Source organism: Myotis daubentonii, chromosome 15, assembly GCF_963259705.1.
Source record: "Myotis daubentonii chromosome 15, mMyoDau2.1, whole genome shotgun sequence".
Lineage (NCBI taxonomy): Eukaryota > Metazoa > Chordata > Mammalia > Chiroptera > Vespertilionidae > Myotis > Myotis daubentonii.
This window is the reverse complement of record NC_081854.1, coordinates 6,728,729-6,751,188: the sequence shown is the minus strand read 5'-3', so window position 1 is coordinate 6,751,188 and position 22,460 is coordinate 6,728,729. Positions and strand designations below refer to the sequence as shown.

The following is a 22,460-nucleotide window of genomic DNA, read 5'->3' as shown; positions in this document are numbered from 1 at the left end:
GAATTGATGAATGGCTTAATGAATGGGTAAATGCATGAATGGATGAATGAATGAGTGAGTGGGTAAATAAATGAATGGGTGAATGAAAGAGTGAGTGAATGGGTGAATGAATGAATGAATGAATGGGTAAATGCGTGACCACTCCCCAGTGCCCACTGAAGGCACCAACAACAACTCTGCCTGGGCAGGACTCATACACCCACCCGTGGTCTGGCAAGCCTCGGATCTGCAGAGGCCCCTGCTTTCACCCTCATGGGTCAGGGCGGGCCTCACCCAGGTCCAGAACATGCTGGATGGATCTGCTTCTGAGGGTCTCTGGGCTGTGGGGTGTCCTCCCACTCTGTGCAGAATGAATGGATGGGAGAGAATGGGTGAATGAATGAATGAGTGAGTGAATGAATGAGTGAGTGAATGAGTGAGTGAGTGAATGAATGAATTCCTGAAGTAATGGCTGCCCCTGACACTTTACCTAAGACCCAACTGTACATTTACATGCCTGGTGTAGACACCAGAGCTCAGAAAAGCCCCCAACGGGAGGACCTTAGGAGGCTCCCGTGTCCCCTCCTCAGATGTCCTCAGTGGTTCTGGTTCTGCTCTGGAGCTGCAGGAAAGACCTGAGATTGGGCAGGACGCGGGGCTGGCTTTCTGTCTGTCCTGGGCTGTGGGGTGTCTGCCTGCTCTGTGCAGAGAGAGGAAGGGCTTGGACTCTGAGGTTCCTCTTTTCTGAACGGCCAAGTTCTCATGCCCCTCCCCAGCTTCCGTGGTCTCACCACGGTCCCCTCTCCCACTGTCTTCATTCTTTTTTCACCCACAGGAGCCCAGAAACCCTCCATGTCAGAGATGCTGTGGCTGCTGCCCCTGCTGTGGGCAGGTGAGTGTCTGAGGGGAGAGGGGGGCATAGGGCGAGGGCTGGGGCTGACACTCCTTTTCCTGCAGGGTCCCTGGCTCAGCATGCAGGATACACACTGACAGTGCAGACACCCGTGACAGTGCAGGAGGGCCTGTGTGTTTCTGTGTCCTGCACCTTCACTGCCCCGTGGATCTCTGGGACTTCTATCCCTGCATATGGCTCCTGGTTCCCAGACGGAGCTAATGTACACCACGATGCTGCTGTGGTCACAAGCAACCAGAGTCGTAACGTGCAGGAGGAGACCCAGGGCCGATTCCACCTCCTCGGGGATCCCCGGACCAAGAACTGCTCCCTGGACATCAGAGATGCCAGGAGGACAGATGGCGGATTATATTTTTTTCGAGTGGAGAGGGAACGTTCAAAAGGGCTTCAATATTCTTACTTACATAACATGCTCACCGTGCGAGTGACGGGTAAGGAATGGGCTCCAGGAGAGGCCTTGGGAGAAGTTCACGGTGGCCCCGGGCAGGGCTGGGATGCGACCCCATCCTGGGAGGAGGTTGGGGTACAGTGTGCTGGGCTCAGAGGCAGGAGCTGGACCAAAGCTGAGGCTGCTCTCAGGGCTGCACCTGGGACCCTCCCTCCTGATTCCCTGTCTCCCCCTCCTCACCAGCCCTCAACCACACACCCCACATCCTCAACCCGGGGCCCCTGGAGAGCGGCCTCCCCAGGAACCTGACCTGCTCTGTGCCCTGGGCCTGTGAGTGGGGCACGCCCCCCATCTTCTCCTGGACATCAGCTGCCCACAGCTCCCTGGGCCCCAGGACCCGCCTCTCCTCCGTGCTCACCCTCACCCCACGGCCCCAGGACCATGGCACTAACCTCACCTGTCAGGTGCATTTTCCTGCCGTTGGTGTGACCGTGGAGACAACCATCCAGCTCAACGTCACCTGTGAGTGCTGGGTCGGAACAGCGGGTCCCTGAGGGTGTGCAGAGCAGGAGGGCCAGGCTGGTGTGGTTGGTGCTTTTGGCCTGGGGACCTTGCTGTGTAGGGGATTTGCAGGAGAAAGCCCTGTCCCTCTTGCATTTCTGTGGTCTCTGAGGTTGGAGGGGGAATGTCTAAATGATCCTTACTCCATCTCAGTCCACTGAAGAAGGAATTCCTCTCTTCCTGTCCCAGGTGCCCCACAGAACCCTTCATCAGGTGGTTGCCTAGGAGACAGTGCAGGTGGGAAGGAGCCTTCTGTCATGGGGCATTGACTGACGTAGGTCTCTGTCTGGGTGGTTCAGAGGTGGAATTCAGAGTTCAGCAGGGAGGTGTGGGTGCAGTTAAACATGAACACCCCTATCTGACCTCTTCCCCAATACCCTCCAACCACAGGCTGGTCAGAGTGACCACAACCGTCTCCCTGCCCACCCTAACAGATGCTCTTTATCTTGCCCCAGTTACAAATGCCTTGGGTCATTTTTAGAGTAGACTTAGGTTTTAAGAGAAGTTATAAATTCACAGCAATATTGAGCAGGAGACAGAAGGTTAGAGAGATTTCCCCTAAAGCAGTCACACCCTCCCTGACATGCACATCCCCCACCAGAGGGGACATTTGTACAATCGATGAACCTACAGTGACACATCATTGTCGACCAAAACTCATATTTATGGTTTACTCTTGGTGTTGTACACTCGATGGGCTTGGACATTGTATCATGACACGTGTACACCATTATAGTGTCATGCAGAACAGTTTCACTTCTCTGAAGATCTCTATTTTTTGCCTGCCCTCCCCTTGGCCCTCACCTTGACCTGTCTCTAGAGCCCTATCCTCCTCCTGCCCTATTCCCATTGGTGATGGCATCTGGTCCCCACCCCACTGGTCAGTGGCCCTGTTAGGACTCTCTGAGCAGTTCCATCAGACTGTAACAGGTGATGCTCAGAGACACATCCCTGACCCCAGGGTTCCTGGGAGGCATGGCCAAATGAGACCACGAAAGCTGTCTGGGTCTCGCCTGAAGGTCTGAGAACCTCCTGGATTTCACCTTCTTCTGGAGGCACAAAAGACCACCTGAGAGACAGGGCCAATGGAGGCCAGGAGAGAATATTTTGACACCTTCCTAGGAAGGAAGAAGAGAGGTCTTTCAGCAACCCACAGACTCTGTGTGTGTCTCTCCCTGGAGTGCCCATGGGACACTGAGGCGCAAGATCCTACTACAGCCAGGTCTGGAGTCTGTGGCACAGAAACCCTAGATGGAGAAGAACCCAAGTCCTAGAAAAGATGAGGTTTGCTGCACAGGAGTGTGGGGACTGGATAGGAGATGTCACGTAGACCGTGTCCTTCACCCCATGGTCCTAGAGGACGTAGTTGCTCAGCCCTGGATGGGAGGAGAGGGGCACCCATCTCTTCGTGCTTGAGAAGAGGGGATACATGCCTGCTCATCAAGCTTGGAGTTCGCCCATGTCTCTCTTGTCTGCAGGGGAACCGAGGACGAGGGCAGACGTAGTTCAGGCGGCCGTCGGGGGAGCCGGTGTCACTGCACTGCTTGCTGGCTGCATCTGCCTCATCTATTTTGTGTGAGATGGGACAGGTGTGGGCCAGAGGTAGAGAGTAGGAACTTAGAGGGGTTGTGAGGGCCCGGAGCAAAGGTAAGGGGTGCCGTGGTGGTGAGAATCCAGCCTGTAGCCACTGAGCCAGGCTTGCATCGGGGTGAGGGTGGTGGTGGGGGGGGAACCTTGTTCCAAATTCTTGTTATGAAGGCTCCTGGTCTTGCCCCACCCTTGGCCTTCCCTAGTCACTCACTCCAGCCTCAAAGAGTGACCCTGTGTCAAAGACCCTGGCGTCTCCCAACAGAGTGAAGACCCGCAGGAAGAAAGCCAGGACAGCCATGGGCATGGGCAACATCCACACGGCCACGGGGCCAGCTTCCCTGGTGAGTAACATGGGCATGCTGGCATGCAACCCTGCCCCACTTCCTGGGTGGCCCACATTTTTATTCCATTCAGCGTGTCCAGAAATGAGCTCTTCACCTTCCCACTCTTTTGGAAAATGTAGGTTTTCTTATTATTCAGGTATGTCAGGCCAACAGATCAGGAGACAACTTGTCGATTTGTTCCTCACAGTTCCCAAGAGAAGGGGAAAACATTACACCACAGGGCCACACAGGGCAGCACCAGGGTCAGTCAGGGGGCAGAGGAAGTGAAGGGGAAAACGTGGCAGGAACCTTGATGATGGTTTCCATGGGGAAGGTGAGGTGAGGCAGGGGGAGCAGGCTTAGAACTAGCTAGTTTGAATAATTTCAACAGGCTCCGGGCTGTAGGGGCTGTCTTTCATTGTCTGGTCCCTGGTCCTGGTGTGATCAGGACAGGAGGGGACTGGTCGAAAGTGTAAGAGTTCCATAACGGTGATGATTGGAGGCATGGAGTTTGGATTGGACTGGTTGGTTTGCAATATGAAAGTCACACTTACAGGCAAGTCCTTTCCTATCTCTAGCAATTAGCTAGTCCTGGCAGGGACAGTTTCTCTAGGGTTTTCAAAGCCCCAAATATCAAAACATAAAATGCACTTGGTTAATACACCCCCAAAATATACTTCTGCTGGGCTCTCCATATCACCAATGGTATTCTTGTCCCTGAAACCCAACCAGAGACCCGGCCCTGTCCTTCCCAGTCCTTCACCAGCTCTTTCTGCACTAATACACTGCAAAGCATGTCTACTGAAGCCCTCCTACCTCTCCTCCCCAGCACTGCCACATCACACCCAAGTCTGAAATGCACTGGTTCTCCACACTGCCGAGCACCCAGGCAACTTGGTCTGGAATTTGAGGCAGGAAAACCAGTCACTTTCCATGCTTTGTGCCTCCCGCACTCGACTGCTCATCTGCCTCCAACAAAGTAAACTTTTTGCATCTCAGAATCATCGCTTGGCTGTCCCCTCCTCTTCACATGCCTGCCTCAACCTGCCCTGCTCCTGCTCATCCTCCAAGTTCTGACTCTCATTGAACTCTAACTTATGTGGATACTACTGTGAGGTGTTTGAGCTCACAATCAGCCATCACCCATGCATTTATCTTTTCTTTCGGCCAGTATCTCCCACTTGTCAATATATGTATTTTTACAAATCATTACGTTACAAATGTAAAATGTCCCTCCTGAGTGTGCAGACGGCCACCTTCTTGCTCTCTCATGGCCTTTTCTCTGTGCCCATGCATAACTGGCTCTCCCTTCTTTTTATAAAGACTTGAGTCATGTTGTGTTCTACTCTAATGACCCCATTAAAAAAATTAAGTACCTCTTTAAAGGCCCTATCACCAAATATAGTCACATTGGGAGTTAGAGCTTCAACATATGAATTTAAGGGACACAGTTCAGTCCATCAAACAGGGCATCAGTGATGAATGTGGTGTGAAGCAGTTGGGGTCTGGAAACATTTTGAAAGTGGGGTCAACAGGATTTGCCAATGGAATGACAGGGTACACTTGGGTGTGAGCTATTTGCCTTTACCTCATAGGTGTCATAGACGTCACGGAGGACTCCATAGATGTCATAGATGTCCAGTGATGTCGTAGAGGTCCATCTATAGTCATAGATGCCCTTAAATACTTATAGATGTCAAAGATAACTCTATGGATAGTATAGATGTCCAGAAATGTCAAAGATATTCAAAGATGGTCAGAGATGTCCACTGATTGTCATGGATATATCCATGGATGTCATAGATGCCCAACAATGTCATAGGGGTCCACAGATAGCCATAGATGTTCACAAATGTCTATAGATACCAAGGATGACTCTAATGTGGTTGCCCTGAGCAACTTAAAGAATTGAAGTACCAATTCTTGAAATTGCCAACTCTGCAGGAAAGGCATGTTTTTGAGAGGCGGTCAAACTTTGCTTTGGTTACGGTAAGTTTGAGGCACTTCTGAGATGTTTATGTGAAGAGGACAAGTAGATGGCCAGAGTCTGGAGGTCAGGAGAGGGGTCCAGGTGGGAGGCACAGAGATTTGGGGGTCTTCCACATCAAGGTTTGATAGTGGATGAAGCCACAAAGGAAAGAAAGGGGTTGCGGACAGAGCCCTGGGGCCCTCCAGCACTTAAGAGTCAGGGAGACGTGGTGGAAAGAGCAAAAAGTCCACTGAAGAAAAATAATTGACCAGGAGAGTGTAGGGATGGACCCTGGTGGCCAAATGGGGATGGAACTTCAAGGGGGCAAGAGTGCTCACCTTTTTTCAAATGCTAATAAGTCTGGTAAAATAGGGTCTGAGAAATGACTGTTTAAAACAGTGTTTCCCAACCTTTTTTGGCCATGCCCCACCTGAGCATCTCTAAAATCCTTTTGCCCCCCTCATGACATATAATTCTTGTTATTCAAAAAGTGAACTCCTATTCACGTGGAGGAAGCGTAAAAGGCCATTAAATGGTCTAAACAAGCTTCCAAAGAACATGGCACCTGTGAAAGAGAAAAATAAAAGAATGAAAGGACAGTTGAAGTACTGAGGAAGAAATCACTAAGAAATTGCTTTAAAAAATAACATAATATGAAGTGATATAAAGCAAAGTTTCAAAACATATAATAGAAAACTGAAATGCATAAATACATCACAATATATATTTTTATACTGTATATGAGGCCCCTAGACCCGTAAGAAATGCAAAAATTTCAATGTTGATAACTTATTCTCCAATTACCCCCGTTAATAATCAAAATTCCCCCCTGGGGGGCATGTGCCCCACTTTGGGAACCACTGGTTTAAATTTAGTAAGTGGCATCAGAAATGATCTGGATAAAAGCAGATCCTGTGGCCTTACAGAGGCAGATATCTTAATTGGCTTGAGTTCAAGAGAGAATGGAGGAAGAGGAAGTGAAAAGCCTCGTTTGAGAAATGTTGCAGTAACTCTGGAGCCAAGGAATGAGTCTATAGCAGAAAATGGTTGCACTCTTCAGTCCCTTGGAATTTCCAGAGTGATAGAAGAGTTTGTTTTTTTCTAATGAGGCAACATTTTTGTTGTTGTTGTTAATCCTTACCTGAGGATATTTTCTCCATTGATTTTTTAAAAAGAGTGGACGGGAGGGAGGGCAAGGGTGAGGGGAAAAGAGAGAGAGATAAACAGAAACACACGAATTTATTGCCTCCCATAGGTGCCAGACTGGGGCCAGGAAGCAAACCTGCAACCCAGGTACCTGCCCTTGACAGGAATTCAACCCATGACCCTTCAGTGCATGGGCTGGCACTCTAACCACTGAGAACACCAGCCAGGGTGTAATGAGGCAACTCTTGTGGATTCCTGGATGGGGGGTGGTCACCAGAAAGACTGAGCTATAATTAGAAGCTTAGACATTTAAGCTCCATCCTCCATTCTCCAGAGAGAGGAGAGGGGCTGGAAATGGAATTAATTATTGATCATGTCTACATGATGAAACCTCCATAAAAATGCTGAGTGTGGGGCTGAGGGAGATTTCAAGTTGGTGCACTTGGCAAGACATAGAAGCTCCTTGCCCTTCCCTCATACCTGGGCCCATGCATCTCTTCATCAGATGCCCATCTGTATCCTGTATCACATCCTTCCACAACAAGTTGTTCTATGGCTAGTTACCCTGAATCCTGTGAGTCACTCTACAGAATTAATTGAACTTGAGGAGGGAATTGTGGGGACCTCTGATTTACAGCCAGTTGGTCAGAAGCACAGGTGGCAACCTGGACTTGTGATTGGCAACTGAAGTGGCAGTGGGGATGGGGGATCTTGTGGGACTGAGCCTTTAATCTGTGGGATCTGACAATATCTTCAAGTAGATGGTGTCAGAACTGAGTCCAGTTGTAGGATGTCCAGCTGATGTCAAAGAATTGCTTGGTGTAAAAGTAGAGGAGATCCCTGGCTCGGTGGCTCAGTTGGTTAGAGTGTCATCTCATACACCAAAAGGTTGCAGGTTAGATGCCTGGTTGGGGCACATACGGGAGGCAACTGATCGATATTTCTCTCTCACATCGATCTTTCTCTCTCCCTTCCTCTCTTTCTATAATTCAATAAAAACATATCCGTGGGGGAGGATTTTTTTTAAAGGGAATAAAGGAGAGACACACAGAAGGAGAAGTTCTTTTTCATAAACATCTCCCTGCATATCCAGTGTTTGGCACATAGGAGAGCTCTGAGAGACCAGGGGTTGAGTTCATGACCAGTAGATGTGTGCTCTTGAGAAGTACCTAACTTCTCTGAGACTTACTGTCTTTCTTTGTAAAATAATAGTATTTCCCACAAAGGTCTGTGTGAGTGGTCACTAGAATTGGAAAGCAACCAATAAGAGTTATCTTTGTTGGATAAGTGATTAAATGGGACCTTGAGAAATATTCAATAAATGAAAGAATGATCTGACCGATATTTCTCAGTCGTTAGTGTCAGCCCATGCACAGAAGGGTTGTGGATTCAATTTCTGGTCAAGGGCACGTACCTGGGTTATGGGTTCCATGCCTGCCCCATTCAGAGTGCATGCAGGAGGCAACCAACAGATGTGTCTCTCTCATATCGATGTTTCTCCTTCTCTCTCTCTCTCTCTCCCTCCCCCCTCTCTAAAAATCAATGGAAAAAGATATCCTCAGGTGAGGATGAACAAAAAATAAATTTTAAAAATTTATTTAAAAAAAATGGAAGAATGAGCAAAGATCCTATTACAATCAAATTCATTGCAGGAACTCCTCCCGCTGTCCCCACCCTGCTCTGACTCTGTTGTTATTTGTTTTCCACACAGGGTCACCAGAAGACTCCGGAGTTAGACAGCCCAGCGGCTGACTCCACTAGCTCTGCAGGGGCCGCCCCGACCTTGAGGGTGGAGCCAGAGGTGTATTATGCCTCCCTCCGCTTTCAGGGGAAGAACTCTCCTCAGACAAACACCGAACCGGAATACTCAAATGTCAGGACCCAGTGAGAGGCTGAAATGTCCATATCCTCTGGGAGGAAGGGGGACCTACCAGCTGACTTTTGGAGAGCTCACATCCCCACAGGCAGTGGGTTTATAAACTACTGTAGATGCCTTTTCTGGTATGTTGGAACCATCTTGGGCATTGCAATCAGAGAGACCTGGAAGCAAGTTCATGCTCTTTCCATCGATTAAGAAAAATATGACACCACCTGAGCCACCTTACTCCTCTGGAATTTGATTTCCTGATTTGTGATCAGGCGTAAGAAGTTCTACGTCGTAGGGTTGCTATGAGCATTAAATAAAAGTACACATGGAACCTGGCCGGCGGCTCAGTTGGTTAGAGTGTTGTCCTGTTACACCAAGGCTGTGAGCCTCAGTCAGGGCACACACAACAATCAACCAATGGTGCCGGCTGGTGTGGCTCCGTTGTTTGACTGCGTCCTGTGCACCGAAAGGTTGCTGGTTTGATTCCATGCCCAGGTTTCCGGTTCGATTCCCAGTAGGGGCCGTGCAGGAGACAGCTGATAGATGCCCTGCTCTCGCATCCATGTTTCTCTTTCTCTCTCCCTCTCCATTCCCCTGTCTTTCAAAGAAAAAAAATCAATGAAAATATTTTTAAAAGAAGAACCAACCAATGAATGCATAAGTGGAACAACAAATCGATGTCTTTCTCTCTCTCCAGTCAATAAAAAAAATTTAAAAAAATGCATATGGCGCCTGGCTGGTGTGGTTCACTGGTTGAGTATCAACCTATGAACCAGGAGGTCATGGTTCAATTCCTGGTCCAGGCATATGACTGGGTTGTGGGATCAATTCTCTCTCATCATTGATGTTTCTCTCTTTCCCTCTTCCTTCCTCTCTGAAATCAATTTTAAAAGATATTTTTTCTTTTTTAAAAAAAGAATTCTTTATTGTTGAAAGTCTTACATATGTCCCTTTTATTCCCTCATTGACCCCCTCCAACCCACCCCGACCACCACCCCCACCCAATACCTTTAGCACCCTATTGTCTGTGTCCATGGGTCATGCATATACGCATACAAGTTCTTTCATTGATTATCTCCCTATCCACACACTCTCCCTCACCTTCCCTCTGAGATTCCGCACTCTGTCCCATGCTTCCATGTCTCTGGATCCACTCCGTTCATCAATTTATTTTGTTAACGTAGATTCTACCCATGAGTGCGAGCATGTGATACTTGTCTTCCTCTGGCTGACTTATTTCACTTAGCATGACATTCTCCAGGTCCCTCCAGGCTGTCTCGACAGGTAAGATATTCTTCTTTTAAAAAGATGTTTTTTAAAAGTACATATGGGAGCCCTAACCAGTTTGGCTTAGTGGATAGAACGTCGGCCTGCGGACTGAAAGGTCCCAGGTTTGATTCTGGTCGAGGGCATTTGCTGTGGTTGCGGGCACATCCCCAGTAGGGGGTGTGCAGGAGGCAGCTGATCAATGTTTCTGACTCTCTGTCCCTCTTTCTTCCTCTATGTGAGAAATCAATAATATATATAATTTTTAAAAAGTACATATGGGAAACACCCTGCAAAAGTCCTGGTATGCTGTGAGAGGTTGATGCACACTGGCGCTGTCCAAGGGATGGTGTCAGTGGCGTCACTCAGAGGCTGGGTATAATCTGTCCTGTCCTGGACACTGTATGGCAACATGTCAGCCTCACTCTCTACGCAGATTCCTTCTGTGGATCCCTTCCCATCACCTCCCTCCACTCCTGAATCTTCCCTGTGCATCCTGCCTGCCTGCTATGGGCAAAATCACTCACTAACACTTATAGAATTTCCTAGAACTCGGAGTCAAAATACTGCTCTATCTCCTCAGCCCAAAAGAACCATTGACAAGCCTCTCAATTTGACATTCTAGATCACGCATCATGGAAAAAACTTTGGAAGGGGACAGAGAGCAAGTATGTTAGGCTTTGCAAGCTGTGTGGGTTTTGTTGCAACTGGGCATCTCTGTTTGCAGTGCAAACACAGCCATAGGCAATCTGAAAATAAATTAATGTGGCTGTGTCTCAACAACACTTTATTTACAAAAGTAGGCAGCCCCCGTGGCTATAGTTCTCTGACCTCTGCTCTAAGGTATTCTTTTTTTTTAAAAAAAAAATCCTCATCAAGGATATGTTTATTTGATTTTGAGAGAGAGAAAGAGAAGAGCGAGAGAGAGGTGAAAGAGAAACATCAATTGGTCGCCTCCTATATATACCCTTATTGGGGATGGAACCCACAACCTAGGTATGTTCCCTGACCAGGAATCAAACTTGTCACCTTTTACTGTACAGGACAATGCTCCAACCAACTGAGCCACCCAGCCAGGGCTGTTCTAAGTTATTCTTAATCTCATGCAGTCCACTTTTCCATCACCATAGCCTAAGTCATCAACCCCTCAAGCCATTCTTTAAGAACCCTTGTTCTGGTGCATCCCTCCCTGTCTTTGAGCATCCACATCCCTCCTCCAGGAACTCCCCTCACCAAATCACCATGTGGGTAACACCTTCTTATCCTTCAAAATGGGCTCAAAAATATATGTCTGGGTTGAAAAATGAAGTAAAAAGCAGGAGCTCATAATCTTCCTCCTGAAAATAAAACAATATTTGAACTTAAAAATAGTTTAAACAAAAACAGGCCAGAATTTACTTGCAGCATCAGACAAAGTCACAGTGGCAGGGTCCAAGGCAGAGGTGGTTAGGGGCAATCAGCCTGGCAGGAGAGAGCAGTTAGGAGTGATCAGTCCAGCAGAGGAGAGCAGTTAGAGGTGATCAGTCCAGCAGGGGAGCAGTTAGGGGCATCATGCAGGCAGGGAGAGTGGTTAGGGGTGATCAGGCAGGCAGGTGAGTGGTTAGGAGCCAGCAGTCCCAGATTGGAGAGGGTTCAGGCTGGGCTGAGGGATCCCCCCCCCCCACTCCCATGCAGGAATTTCATACATTGGGCCTCTATATAGTACGTTCATAAAGTGACCCATACGGAAACAAATATGGTATAAGAAAACGCCTGAACTCCTCTGCCCTAGACCCAGAAGGAATAGCTGAGTCAGACTTCTGTTCATCATAGTGTCATTATAGCAATACAGATCAACCCGTCCGCTGAAAACATTAAACGTTGATGCTTAAACTTCCAATCCAGAGCGGATGGTATGGACCCATTGTCCCCGGCACCTCCCCTCTACTCACGCTATAAACCCCATAAATGGTGCAAGAGACAACCCATGGAGAGTTCTGAAAAGTGATAAGAAGACAGCAAATTAGTTGAGAGCAATACAGAGGCAGGGCACCTCAGTCGCTGACCTAACAGAGGACAGACACTCAGACCCGTGGTTTCCCACATCCTGACTCAGAATCAAAAGGCAGCCAGGTAGCCTCATTCCTCTCCAAGTCCCTTTGACACTGTCAGGTGAGTCCAGCAAGAAGAATCAATCAGAGCCAGAAATAAGTATCCAGGAAGTGCTTCCCTTCCCCATCACTTCCGATGGTCTGCTTCTCCCCTGGTTCCATCCATCCCCGCCCCTTTTCCCTCCTGGCCTCAAACTGGACAGAAGCCTCTGGAGACCCTGTTTCAGCACCACCGACAGGACAGCTCCTCAACATGACTTCCGGGTGTCTCTGGAGCGCCCTCCCCCCCCCCCCCGGAAGTTAACCATTTACCGGGCCCCAGTGCAGAGTAGGAGGAGCCTGGGGAAGGGTCTGGTGACACCCTGGTCAATGACGTTGGTCAACGTGTCCAGGACCTTCCAGGATGTGTCGCCCCCTCATGCTTGGGCCCTTCGCCCAGTATGGGTGTTAACTAGGAACTGGATGCTGTATTGAGTAGCTAGATGGGAATAGCAAAACCAGACTCGGAGCATCATGGGAGGAAAGAATTCACCACTGCAAGTGGTGACATTTTATGACATTTTATAGCCGTTGCAAGACCTTGGGAGAAATGAGGTTTCTTTTTAATTTTGTACCTGTATCTGTCTCACGACCAGCTGAAGAACTTTGGGTGTACTGTCTGTCTTTCCCCATCTGAGCTGGTTTTAACTTGTTCAGTCAGGGACAGGCTATCCCTATTTTAGGGTTTTCTCACATTTCTGTCTGGAGCCTTCTGGTCTCTCTCTGGGTGGTCTCAACCACCCCAGGGCTCCCACCCCAACTTCTGTGCAGACACTTCCTGCTCTTACTAGCCCAGACTGTCCAGAGCCCCACCATCAAAAAGTGCCAGAAAGTGTGGTTCCCCGTAGGGCTGAAAAGAGGAAGTTCATGTCCTCCCGACATTTTCCTACACCTGCCTCTCCTTCCGGACTTCACCCAGCTCAGGAGCACCTACATGGGAGCTGGCTTCCTCCTCCCCTGTGGCCCCTCATGGGTGACCCCTTATCTGAGTCCCCCAAACAGCAAAACACAGAGAACCAGCTGCTCAGCCCCCAGAGCCAGCATTCTACCGGACGCCAACCTCACTCCTGTTTCTCCTGGCGGGGCTGGGGGCCTCCAAAATAAAGGAGGGATGAGAAAAACTTGAGGACATGGGAAAGGTCTTGGACACCGGATCCAGAAAGACAGGGCCAGACACAGGGATATTCCAACCTTTCTTCCCACCCCCAACCCACTCCGGCACATTAGGGAAGCACTTTGCTGACTTGGCCCTGTCCCTAGAGAGAAAAACAAACTTTTGTTCACCTCTCACTTCTGGTTTCTTGAACTATTATTCCCTCTCGTTGTGAGTGAGCAGATACAGGGAGAAGAAAAACAGATATATGTCATTTCCTTTACCAAAATTAAAGCAAAACTTTATGCAAAATCCCACAACTTGTGCATTTGCTTCTATGGAGATCTGCAAAGCCTGTCATTTCACACATATTCATCACTACTGTGCTGCTACTTTGTGCAAAACACGTCCATGGTGCTTGAGAGAGTTGCACATTCTTGCCTTCAAAGATTCGTCTTCCACATCCCAGCTCATCTGTTCTAACCTCCAGGCACACACTTACCCCCCTCCTCAGAGCTCCCCCAGTCCCATAAATCCCTCACCCAGCTCCCCTCATCATTAAAGTCTTCCATCATCATGACGCATTTGTCACAGATAAGAAAGTTACATTGGTGCATTACTATGAACTAAGCCCTCCTTGGAGATCTTTCTGGATCAATCAGTACATAGGAAACATTCTCTATTCTTACTGATGACTCCATGGTCTTCCAATTGGAAGTATATTATTCTATAAAGTACTTGGCCCCCGTTGGTGGAAAACTATGGCGCTTTCGGTCTTCAGCTAAGTCAAATTATACTGTAACAAATTACTTGTATGAACATCCATCATGTGTGTGAGTGTGTGTGTGTGTGTGTGTGTGCGCGCGCGCGCGCGTGTGTGTGTGTGTGTGTGTGAAATAATTTCCTAGAGAAGAAAGTCCTAGATCAAAGGGTATGTTTGTAATTTCTACTGATATTGGCAAATCCTGCTTCCTGGATGTTGTTCTGTTTATAGCCCTGCAATGTGCTTATTTCTCTGCTAAACATTTTCATCCTTGATGAAATCCTAAATGAACTCACTGCCATTTTAACGTGCCTTGTCATTTTGTGACTAGGTTAAAGATAACCAGGTTGAGTTATCTTTAAGGACACATTTGTATTTCCTTGTGGATTTCTTAATGATTTGAAGACACTCTTTTCATATTCAGGAAATCAGCTGAGTGTTAGTTGAAAAAGTTTATTTCCTGCCTAATGATGGCCTTTTGACTTAGCATATGGTGGTTTGGCCAGGCAGAAACATTTCTCATTACATTGCACACAGTTGTGTACTGAAGCTGGCTCTCTCTGGTTGGCAAGAGCCAATTGTGCCCTTCTTTTCCCAACTCCAGGCTCAGGGACTTCAAATTGGGTGCTTGGAATTGGCCAAGATGGCAACATTTACACCCAGGACATTGGAAAACACTGCAAATCAGGACTCTCTCTGTACCCAATGATCTGGTTCTTAAACATTTACCAGTAAATCACAGGTTGAACTTATCAGAATTTTCCTTCATGCCTTTGACTTTCCCCACTCTAGTACTATGTTTATAATTTATTTTTAAATTACAGTTGATGTACAATATTATATGACTTTCAGAGGTATTGCATAGTGGTTAAACATTTATATAATTTATGAAGTGACCCCCTGATAAGACACGGGGAACACAGCGCTCGGAATCTGTGAAGCAGCGCGTGACTGCATTGAACATCCCGTCCTCTCAGCTGGAAGAACTCCCTTACGCATTTCCTGTCACGCATTATGCTAAGTGGAATAAGCCAGTCACAGAAGGACAAATGCTTCGTGATTCCACTTGTTTGAAGTATCTAAGCTACTCAGGCTCATAGGAGCAGAGGATAGAGTGGGGGCTGCCCTGGCCTGGAGGGAGGGGAAATGGTGAGTGTGTGTTCAGCAGGTAGAAAGTGTCAGTTATGCAAGATGTATAACTACTGGAGGCCGGCTGTACAACGGAGTGCCTGCATTGTGCACTTAAAATTTTTGTTAAGAAAGTAGGTCTCACATTAAAGTTTCTTTTTATTTAGTTATGAATTTTTTTAATGTATTTTTTATTGATTTCAGAGAGGAAGGGAGAGGGAGGGAGACGTAGAAACATCAATGATGAGAGAGAATCATTGATCGGTTGCCTCCTGCATGCACCCCACTGGAGATGGAGCCTGAAACCTGGGCATGATTCCTTTCAGGGAATCAAACCGCGACCTCCTGGTTAATAGGTTGATGCTCAACCACTCAGCTCTGCCAGCTGGGTTATTTATTAAGTTTTTTAGTTTGTTTTTAGAGAGAGAGAGAGAGAGAGAGAGAGAGAGAGAGAGAGAGAGAGAGAGAAACATCAATTTGTTGTTCTACTTATTCACACATTCATTGGTTGCTTCTTGTATGTGTCCTGACTGGGTATTGAACCCACAACCTCGGTGTATCAGGAAGACGCTCTCACCTACTGAGCTACCGGCCAGGGCTTACATTTTCTTACGACAAACAAACAAAGCTCCCCAAAACAAGAGACACAGGGAAACACTGATAGATGTATTTCTTACCTTGATTATGGTCATGGTTTCAACGGGTACATGCATAAGTCCAAACACATCAAATTGCATGCATTACATAGGTGCCATTTTTTTGGTCTATCAACTGTACCTCAATAAATCTATTTAAAAAAATAGAGACACATCAGCGAACCTCATTATCGCTCCTCCAGTGGAAAACAGATCATTACTTTGGACCTCAGTGGGTGGTCCTAAAGCTCAAAGTGGCTTTTGTAGATAAAGTACTTAGAAGAGTAATTAATCGATGCTAAATATTCACACTAACTGGCTTCAAGCAATTAGCTGGACCCGCTCGAGCTGATGACAGAAGTCTCGGCTGACCTTTCCCCTCATTCCAAGGGCTGGTTGAAGAGGACCAGAGCTGGAAGGGCCATTGCTGCCACCTGGAGGCAGAAACCTGAATTTCTGCCTCTGCAGGTTCTCTTGGCTGAGCTGAGGTTTCCCAGGAGGTTCTAATTTGGTTTGCTGGGCATTGGATGGGAGGTGGTTGCAAAGTAGGGTGTCAGGAACCTCTGGGGAGGGGGGAGTGGGGAGAGAGAGGAGGGAGAGACAAAGGGAGAGAGAGGAGGGGAGAGAGGAGGGAGAGAGAAAAGAGAGAGGAGGGGAGAGAGGGAGAGAGAAGGGAGAGGAAAGAGAGAAGGGGAGAAGGGAAAGAGAGAAGGGGAGAGAGTAGGGGAGAGAGTAGGGGAGAGAGGGGGAGAGAGGGGGAGGGGAAAGATAGAAGGGGAGATAGGGAGGGAGGGAGAGAGAGAGAGAGAGAGAGAGAGAGAGAGAGAGAGAGAGAGAGAACACTTTCCCTGGTGCTACCAGGAAGCTGCAAGTAAGCTTACTGCACACCACATCGTACCAGACACAACATGACCTCTGGGTGATCCCGGGTGGCTCAGGATGAACAGTTGCAGGCTGCTGGGGCTTGTGAAAAGCTAGAGAAACAGCCAGAGAGACCAGCCTGGAGCAGAGGAGGTGCTGTCCGAATCAAAGGCGGGAGGCCAGGTGCAGAGAAAAACTGCACTGTGCCTTAGAAGGGGCGTTCCCAGCAGCCTTCAAGCCCTCACCCAGCCTCGCCCTCATGTGCTGGTGGAGAGAGGCTGGCCAGGGGCCCAGGCATGAGTGCATTCTGTGTAATTAGGGGCATGGCTTGTGGCTTCATGGAAACCCATATTTCCATCCTCTTTCTCCACTTTATCTCTCTCTCCCTTGATTTCAGAGAGGAAGGGAGAGGGAGAGAGAAATAGAAACATCGACAATGAGAAAGAATCATTGATCGGCTGCCTCCTGCACACGGCCCCTATTGGGGATTCAGCCCGCAACCCGGGCATGTGCCCTGACCGGGATCAAACCCAGGACCCTTCATGCCGCAGGCTGACACTCTATCCACTGAGCCAAGCCAATCCTCTTTCTCCACTTCTTATCAGGATTCAGATGCCTCGGTCGCTGGTACAGAGAGCAGGTGGCAAAGGACAGGCTAAGGGCAGGAGCCAGGAGAGAGACACGGGCAGGTGCTGCCCTCCCAGGCTCTGGTGGCCTGTCTGTGGCCCTCTCTGAACCGCAGGCTCCGCCTCTGAGAAATGAGGAAGCGAGCAAGTCTCCCAGGGCAGCCCAGGCGGTTGTGATGGAGAGCGGCCCGAGGTTCCTCTTCTGTGTGCACCAAGACCTGCTCACCTTATGGTCGAGGCTTCCTCTGGGCTCTGCAGCTCTTCGTTCCTTGAAAGAGGAAACTTCGACATCAGACTAAACCAGGAAGGGGCGTGGCAGGTCCTGCTCCAGAGAGGCTGCTGCCCCTGGCGTCTGGGGTGAGCTGGAAGGGCAGGGGGTGAGGCCGAGCCGCCCACGCCGGGGTCCCAGGCCCAGCACCCGGATTTCAAGCTGGAAGTGATGATACAGGAGGGCTTATGGGTCCCCGCACCCTGCACCATCTCCTGCCCTCAGGTGGCTGGAGCAAACCCGCACCTGCCTGTGGCTACTGGTTCCAGAGCTCAGAGGAGCCTGGGGTGGGTGCCCTCAGGGCCGCAGCCCCCCTCAATCAAGTCCCTGGAAATATAACCGTGCTTTGAATATCCCCTGGATGATGGACGTATTTCTTTCAACGGGGAAGAAGGAATGATGCAATTACTTACATGCTTGCTTTCTCTGCACGTAGCAGGTGTGTGGTACCGCCTGTAATAAGGACAAGGTTGGCCCTAATCTGTTTGGCTCAGTGGATAGAGCCTTGGCCTGCAGACTAAAGGTCCCAGGTTCAATTACTGGTCAGGGCACATGCCCGGGTTGTAGGCTCGATCCCCAGTAGGGGGTGTGCAGGAGGCAGCTGATCAATCATTCTCTGTCATCATTGATGTTTCTATCTCTCTCTCCCTCTCCCTTCCTCTCTGAAATCAATAAAAAATACATACAATAAAATAATAAAGACAAGGATGGATGGAAGGTGGGGACCCCAGGAACCTGGATGCTATGGACAGAATTGGGTCCCCTCCCCCCACATTCATCTGTTGAAGCCTTAACCCCCAACGGGATTGTTCTTTCAGAAAGAGTGACATTAAAGGAGCCCCTGAGGGTGGCCTCCTAAAACTGAGGGCCTGATAAGAAAGGGAGGAGAGGACACAGACACTGGGGGTGGTGGGGGCTTGCCTGGGGGGGGAATGGTTGGGGGTGGGGGTCAATCAGAGAAAAAGGAGACCTATGTAAAACTTTAGATAATTTAAAAAAAAACAAAAAACAAAAAAAGCTCAGAGCCAAATCTGACAAAAAAAAAAAAGAAAAGAAAAAATGAAAAGGAAGAGAAAGTGATCTTCCATTTCTCTCCCCACATGTAATTCTATATAATAAAGAGGTAATATGCAAATTGACCCTCACACCTTCGCATCACAAGTTGGCCGCTCCATGTCATCACAAGATGGCTGCTCCCCCATAGCGACAGGATGGCCAGCAGGGGAGGGCAGTTGGGGGCGACCAGGCCTACAGGGGAGGGCAGTTGGGGGAAATATGGCAGGCAGAGGAGCTGTTAGGTGTCAATCAGGCTGGCAGGGAAGCAGTTAGGGGGCGATGAGGCTGGCAGGCAGAAGTGGTTAGGGGAAATCAGGCAGGCAGGCAAGTGGTTAGGAGTCAGCAGTCCCAGATTGTGAGAGGGCAGGAGGAAGGGAAGTGAGAAAGGAGGCCAGACCTGGGTGACGATGTCATGTGAAAAGGGAGAAATCAGAAAGCTCCCTAACCCCCCACCCCCTCAGCAATTTCACCCCCTCACTGTCCCTGGGCCCACAGCAGGTCCCACAGCTGGGAATGTCCCTCCTTGTCCCTGGAGGGTCTAGGCCACATCCAATCTGCTCTCTTGTGGCTCTTGAGGCCTCCAGTCATGGCCCCAGCCTTGTTTCACCATCATGGCCCCTCCCAGGCATGTCCTGAGGTCATCTTTCCTTTCCATCCCTATGGGGACCATCTCTGGGCATGGATGGAGGGCGTCTGCTGGTCTTCTCTCCTCCAGCCCCCGCACAGGGCACAGGCTCAGTCTGTTTGTTGAATGAATGAGGGAGTGAATAAATGAGTGAGTGGGTGAATAAATGCCTGAATTAATGGCTGCCTTCTATACTTTACTAAGATCCTTACATATATTTGACATGCCACACCCTCACATAAACATCCCACACCCCTTCCTGCCGACCTCTGGGGATAGATCTGGTGTCTTGACCTTGGCATGGCTGACCTTTGGGCTTGCTGTTGGGAGGCCGTCCTGTGCAAAGCAGGATGTGCAGAAACGTCTCTGGACTCTACCCACTGGCTTCCGTTGCACCCTCCTTCCTAGCCGTGACCATGACATGTGTCCCGATGTTGCCAAATGTTCCTGGCAGGCCCTGGTTCAGAACCACAAGTAGACGCAACACTGTGACTTTCAGGCCAGGAAGTGCCCACTCCCCAGTGCACACTGAGGGCACCAATAGCACCTCTGCCTGGGCAGGACTCAGACACCCACTCATGGTCTGTCAATCCTCAGATCTGCAGAGGCCCCTGCTATCCTCCTGGTGGGTCAGGGCGGGCCTCACCCAGGTCCAGAACATGCTGGATGGACCTGTACCTGAGAGTCTCTGGGCTGTGGGGTGTCCTCCCTTTCTGTGCAGAATGAATGAATGAGGGAGTGAATGAATGAATTCCTGAAATAATGGCTGCCCCTAACACTTTACCTAAGATCCTTCCGTATATTTTACATGCCTGGTGTAGACACCAGAGCTCAGAAAAGCCCCTAATGGGAGGACCATAGGAGACTCCCATGTCCCTTCCTCAGATGTCCTCAGAGGTCCTGGTTCAGCTCTGGAGCTGCAGGGAAGACCTGAGATTGGACAGGACTCAGGGTGAGCTTCCTGTTTGTTCTTCTCTGAGAGGGTGTCCTGGGTCTCTGGGCTGTGGGGTGCCTGCCTGCTCTGTGCAGAGAGGGGAAGCTCTTGGGCTCTGAGGTTTCTCTTTTGTGAACGGCCAAGTTCTCATGCCCCTCCCCAGCTTCCATGGTCACACCATGCTCCTTCCTCCCACTCACTGTCTTCATTCTTTTTCCACCCACAGGAGCCCAGAAACCCTCCATGTCAGAGATGCTGTGGCTGCTGTCCCTGCTATGGGCAGGTGAGCACCTGAGGGGAGAGGGAGAGTGGGTTGGGGGCAGCGGCTGACCCTCCTTTTCTTGCAGGGTCCCTGGCTCAGGATGAAAGACTCAGGCTGACAGTGCAGACACCCGTGACAGTGCAGGAGGGCCTGTGTGTTTCTGTGTCCTGCACCTTCACTGCCCTGTGGACCTCTGGGACTTCTATCCCTGCATATGGCTCCTGGTTCCCAGAAGGAGCTAATGTACACCACGATGCTGCTGTGGTCACAAGCAACCCAGCTCGTAACGTGCAGGAGGAGACCCAGGGCCGATTCCACCTCCTCGGGGATCCCCGGACCAACAACTGCTCCCTGGACATCAGAGACGCCAGGAGGACAGATGAGGGATTATATTTTTTTCGAGTGGAGAGGGCAGGTTACCAAGAGTTTAAATATTCTTACATACAGGACATGCTCTCCGTGCAAGTGACGGGTAAGGAATGGGCTCCAGGATAGGCCTTGGGAGAAGTTCACGGTGGCCCCGGGCAGGGCTGGGATGGGACCCCATCCTGGGAGGGGGTTGGGGTACAGTGTGCTGGGCTCAGGGGGAGGAGCTGAACCAAAGCCTGAGGCTTCTCTCAGGGCTGCAGCTGGGGCCCTCCTTCCTGATTCCCTGTCTCCCCCTCCTCACCAGCCCTCAACCACACACCCCACATCCTCAACCCAGGGCCCCTGGAGAGCGGCCACTCCAGGAACCTGACCTGCTCTGTGCCCTGGGCCTGTGAGCGGGCCACGCCCCCCATCTTCTCCTGGACAACAGCTGCCCACACTGCCCTGGGCCCCAGGACCCGACTCTCCTCCATGCTCACCCTCACCCCACAGCCCCAGGACCACGGCACTGACCTCACCTGTCAGGTGCATTTTCCTGCCGTTGGTGTGACCGTGGAGACAACCATCCAGCTCAGCGTCACCTGTGAGTGCTGGGTCAGAACACCAGGTCCCTGAGGGTGTGCAGAGCGGGAGGGCCAGGCAGGTGTGCTGGGTGCTTTGTCCTGGAGGCCTGGATGTGTAGGGGACCTCAAGGACACAATACCTGTCCCTCTTGCATTTCTGTGTTCTCTGTGGGTGGAAGTGCAATGCCTAAACAATCCTCACCCCATCTCAGCTCACTGACGAGCAAACTCCTCTCTTCCTGTCCCAGGTGTCCCGGAGAACCCAACACCAGGTGGTTGCCTAGGAGATGGCAAAGGTAAGAAGGGAGCCATCATGGGCTGTAGGGAGCAAGGCCTCTTCCAGATCAGGACAGGGCTGGACCCTGGGTCATCCTGAACTCGCCCGGTGACCAGACACCCCCTGTGGATGGACCCAGTGGTCCCTCTTCTTCCTCAGCCCCCATGGCCGCTGTGAGCAGCTGTCCCCATTGGCCCCTTGCTCTCCGAGGACTTCTCCCAGCCCCTGTCAGCTGCACCAGGACAACTAGGCACCCTGCACATGGCTGAGCTGCCTCTCAAGGCCCTTTTCCTCCATCTCCTGACGAATCCTCCAGGCTCACGTTTGCATTTTCCTCCAATAGTTTAATTTATGTATTTTTGAACAAGCAATATAGTCACATGGCCAATAATGAAGGAAGCACTGAAGTTGACCCTGGCCAGGTAACTCAGTTGGTTATAGTGCTGCCCCAGTGCACCAAGGTTGTGAATTTGATCCCCCGGTCAGGGCACATACAAGAGTCAACCAATGAATGCATAAATTATTGGAACAGCACACCAATGTTTCTCTCTCTCTCTCTCTCTCTCTCTCTCTCTCTCTCTCTCCTTCTCTCTTTCCTTTCCTCTCTCCCTCTAAACATCAATTATTAAAAACAAAAGACTTTTCCCTTAGAGGCACTGAAGTCTGCCCTCAGAAGCTCAGTCTTCCCCTGCAAGTGAGCAGTGTCCATACACTGCTGTGAGCATTGGTTGTTCACCTGAAGGACCTAACAGGTTCTTTGCCATCAGAAAGATAGACGTTACCCCCGCTCCCCCCCCCCCCCCGCCATCTCTGTGACTGTGGAATTGTCCATGGTGTGGAGGGATCTGGCTGTGTGCACATCTTCTCTA

General features: G+C 49.8%; 2 protein-coding genes across 3 annotated transcripts; both read left to right on the top strand.

Annotated features, from left to right (window-relative positions):
- The first annotated feature begins 755 nt into the window (after positions 1-755).
- Positions 756-9,422, top strand: LOC132216568 (myeloid cell surface antigen CD33-like). 2 transcript variants are annotated; one of them, XM_059665845.1, is made up of 7 exons: positions 756-871; positions 937-1,323; positions 1,524-1,802; positions 2,031-2,078; positions 3,320-3,416; positions 3,694-3,772; positions 8,581-9,422. In XM_059665845.1, exons 1-7 carry the CDS (start codon positions 832-834, stop codon positions 8,755-8,757), a joined length of 1,107 nt encoding a protein of 368 aa, XP_059521828.1. In that variant the 5' UTR covers positions 756-831; the 3' UTR covers positions 8,758-9,422. The 2 variants fall into 2 exon arrangements, with proteins under 2 accessions (XP_059521828.1, XP_059521829.1); XM_059665846.1 differs by lacking the exon at positions 2,031-2,078.
- A 10,880-nt stretch (positions 9,423-20,302) lies between these two features.
- LOC132217268 (myeloid cell surface antigen CD33-like) lies at positions 20,303-21,690 on the top strand. The gene is made up of 4 exons (XM_059667357.1): positions 20,303-20,403; positions 20,468-20,854; positions 21,056-21,334; positions 21,563-21,690. Exons 1-4 carry the CDS (start codon positions 20,364-20,366, stop codon positions 21,688-21,690), a joined length of 834 nt encoding a protein of 277 aa, XP_059523340.1. The 5' UTR covers positions 20,303-20,363.
- Positions 21,691-22,460: the final 770 nt, after the last annotated feature.

Bases quoted from the DNA above. Each gene is read 5' to 3' on its own strand.
- LOC132216568 (XM_059665845.1), top strand. From the start codon at position 832: ATGTCAGAGATGCTGTGGCTGCTGCCCCTGCTGTGGGCAG. The intron at 2,079-3,319 runs GTGGGAAGGAGC...TCTTGTCTGCAG, and splicing joins TTGCCTAGGAGACAGTGCAG to GGGAACCGAGGACGAGGGCA. The intron at 3,417-3,693 runs GTGAGATGGGAC...GTCTCCCAACAG, and splicing joins ATCTGCCTCATCTATTTTGT to AGTGAAGACCCGCAGGAAGA.
- LOC132217268 (XM_059667357.1), top strand. From the start codon at position 20,364: ATGTCAGAGATGCTGTGGCTGCTGTCCCTGCTATGGGCAG. The intron at 20,404-20,467 runs GTGAGCACCTGA...CTTTTCTTGCAG, and splicing joins GCTGTCCCTGCTATGGGCAG to GGTCCCTGGCTCAGGATGAA. The intron at 20,855-21,055 runs GTAAGGAATGGG...CCTCCTCACCAG, and splicing joins GCTCTCCGTGCAAGTGACGG to CCCTCAACCACACACCCCAC.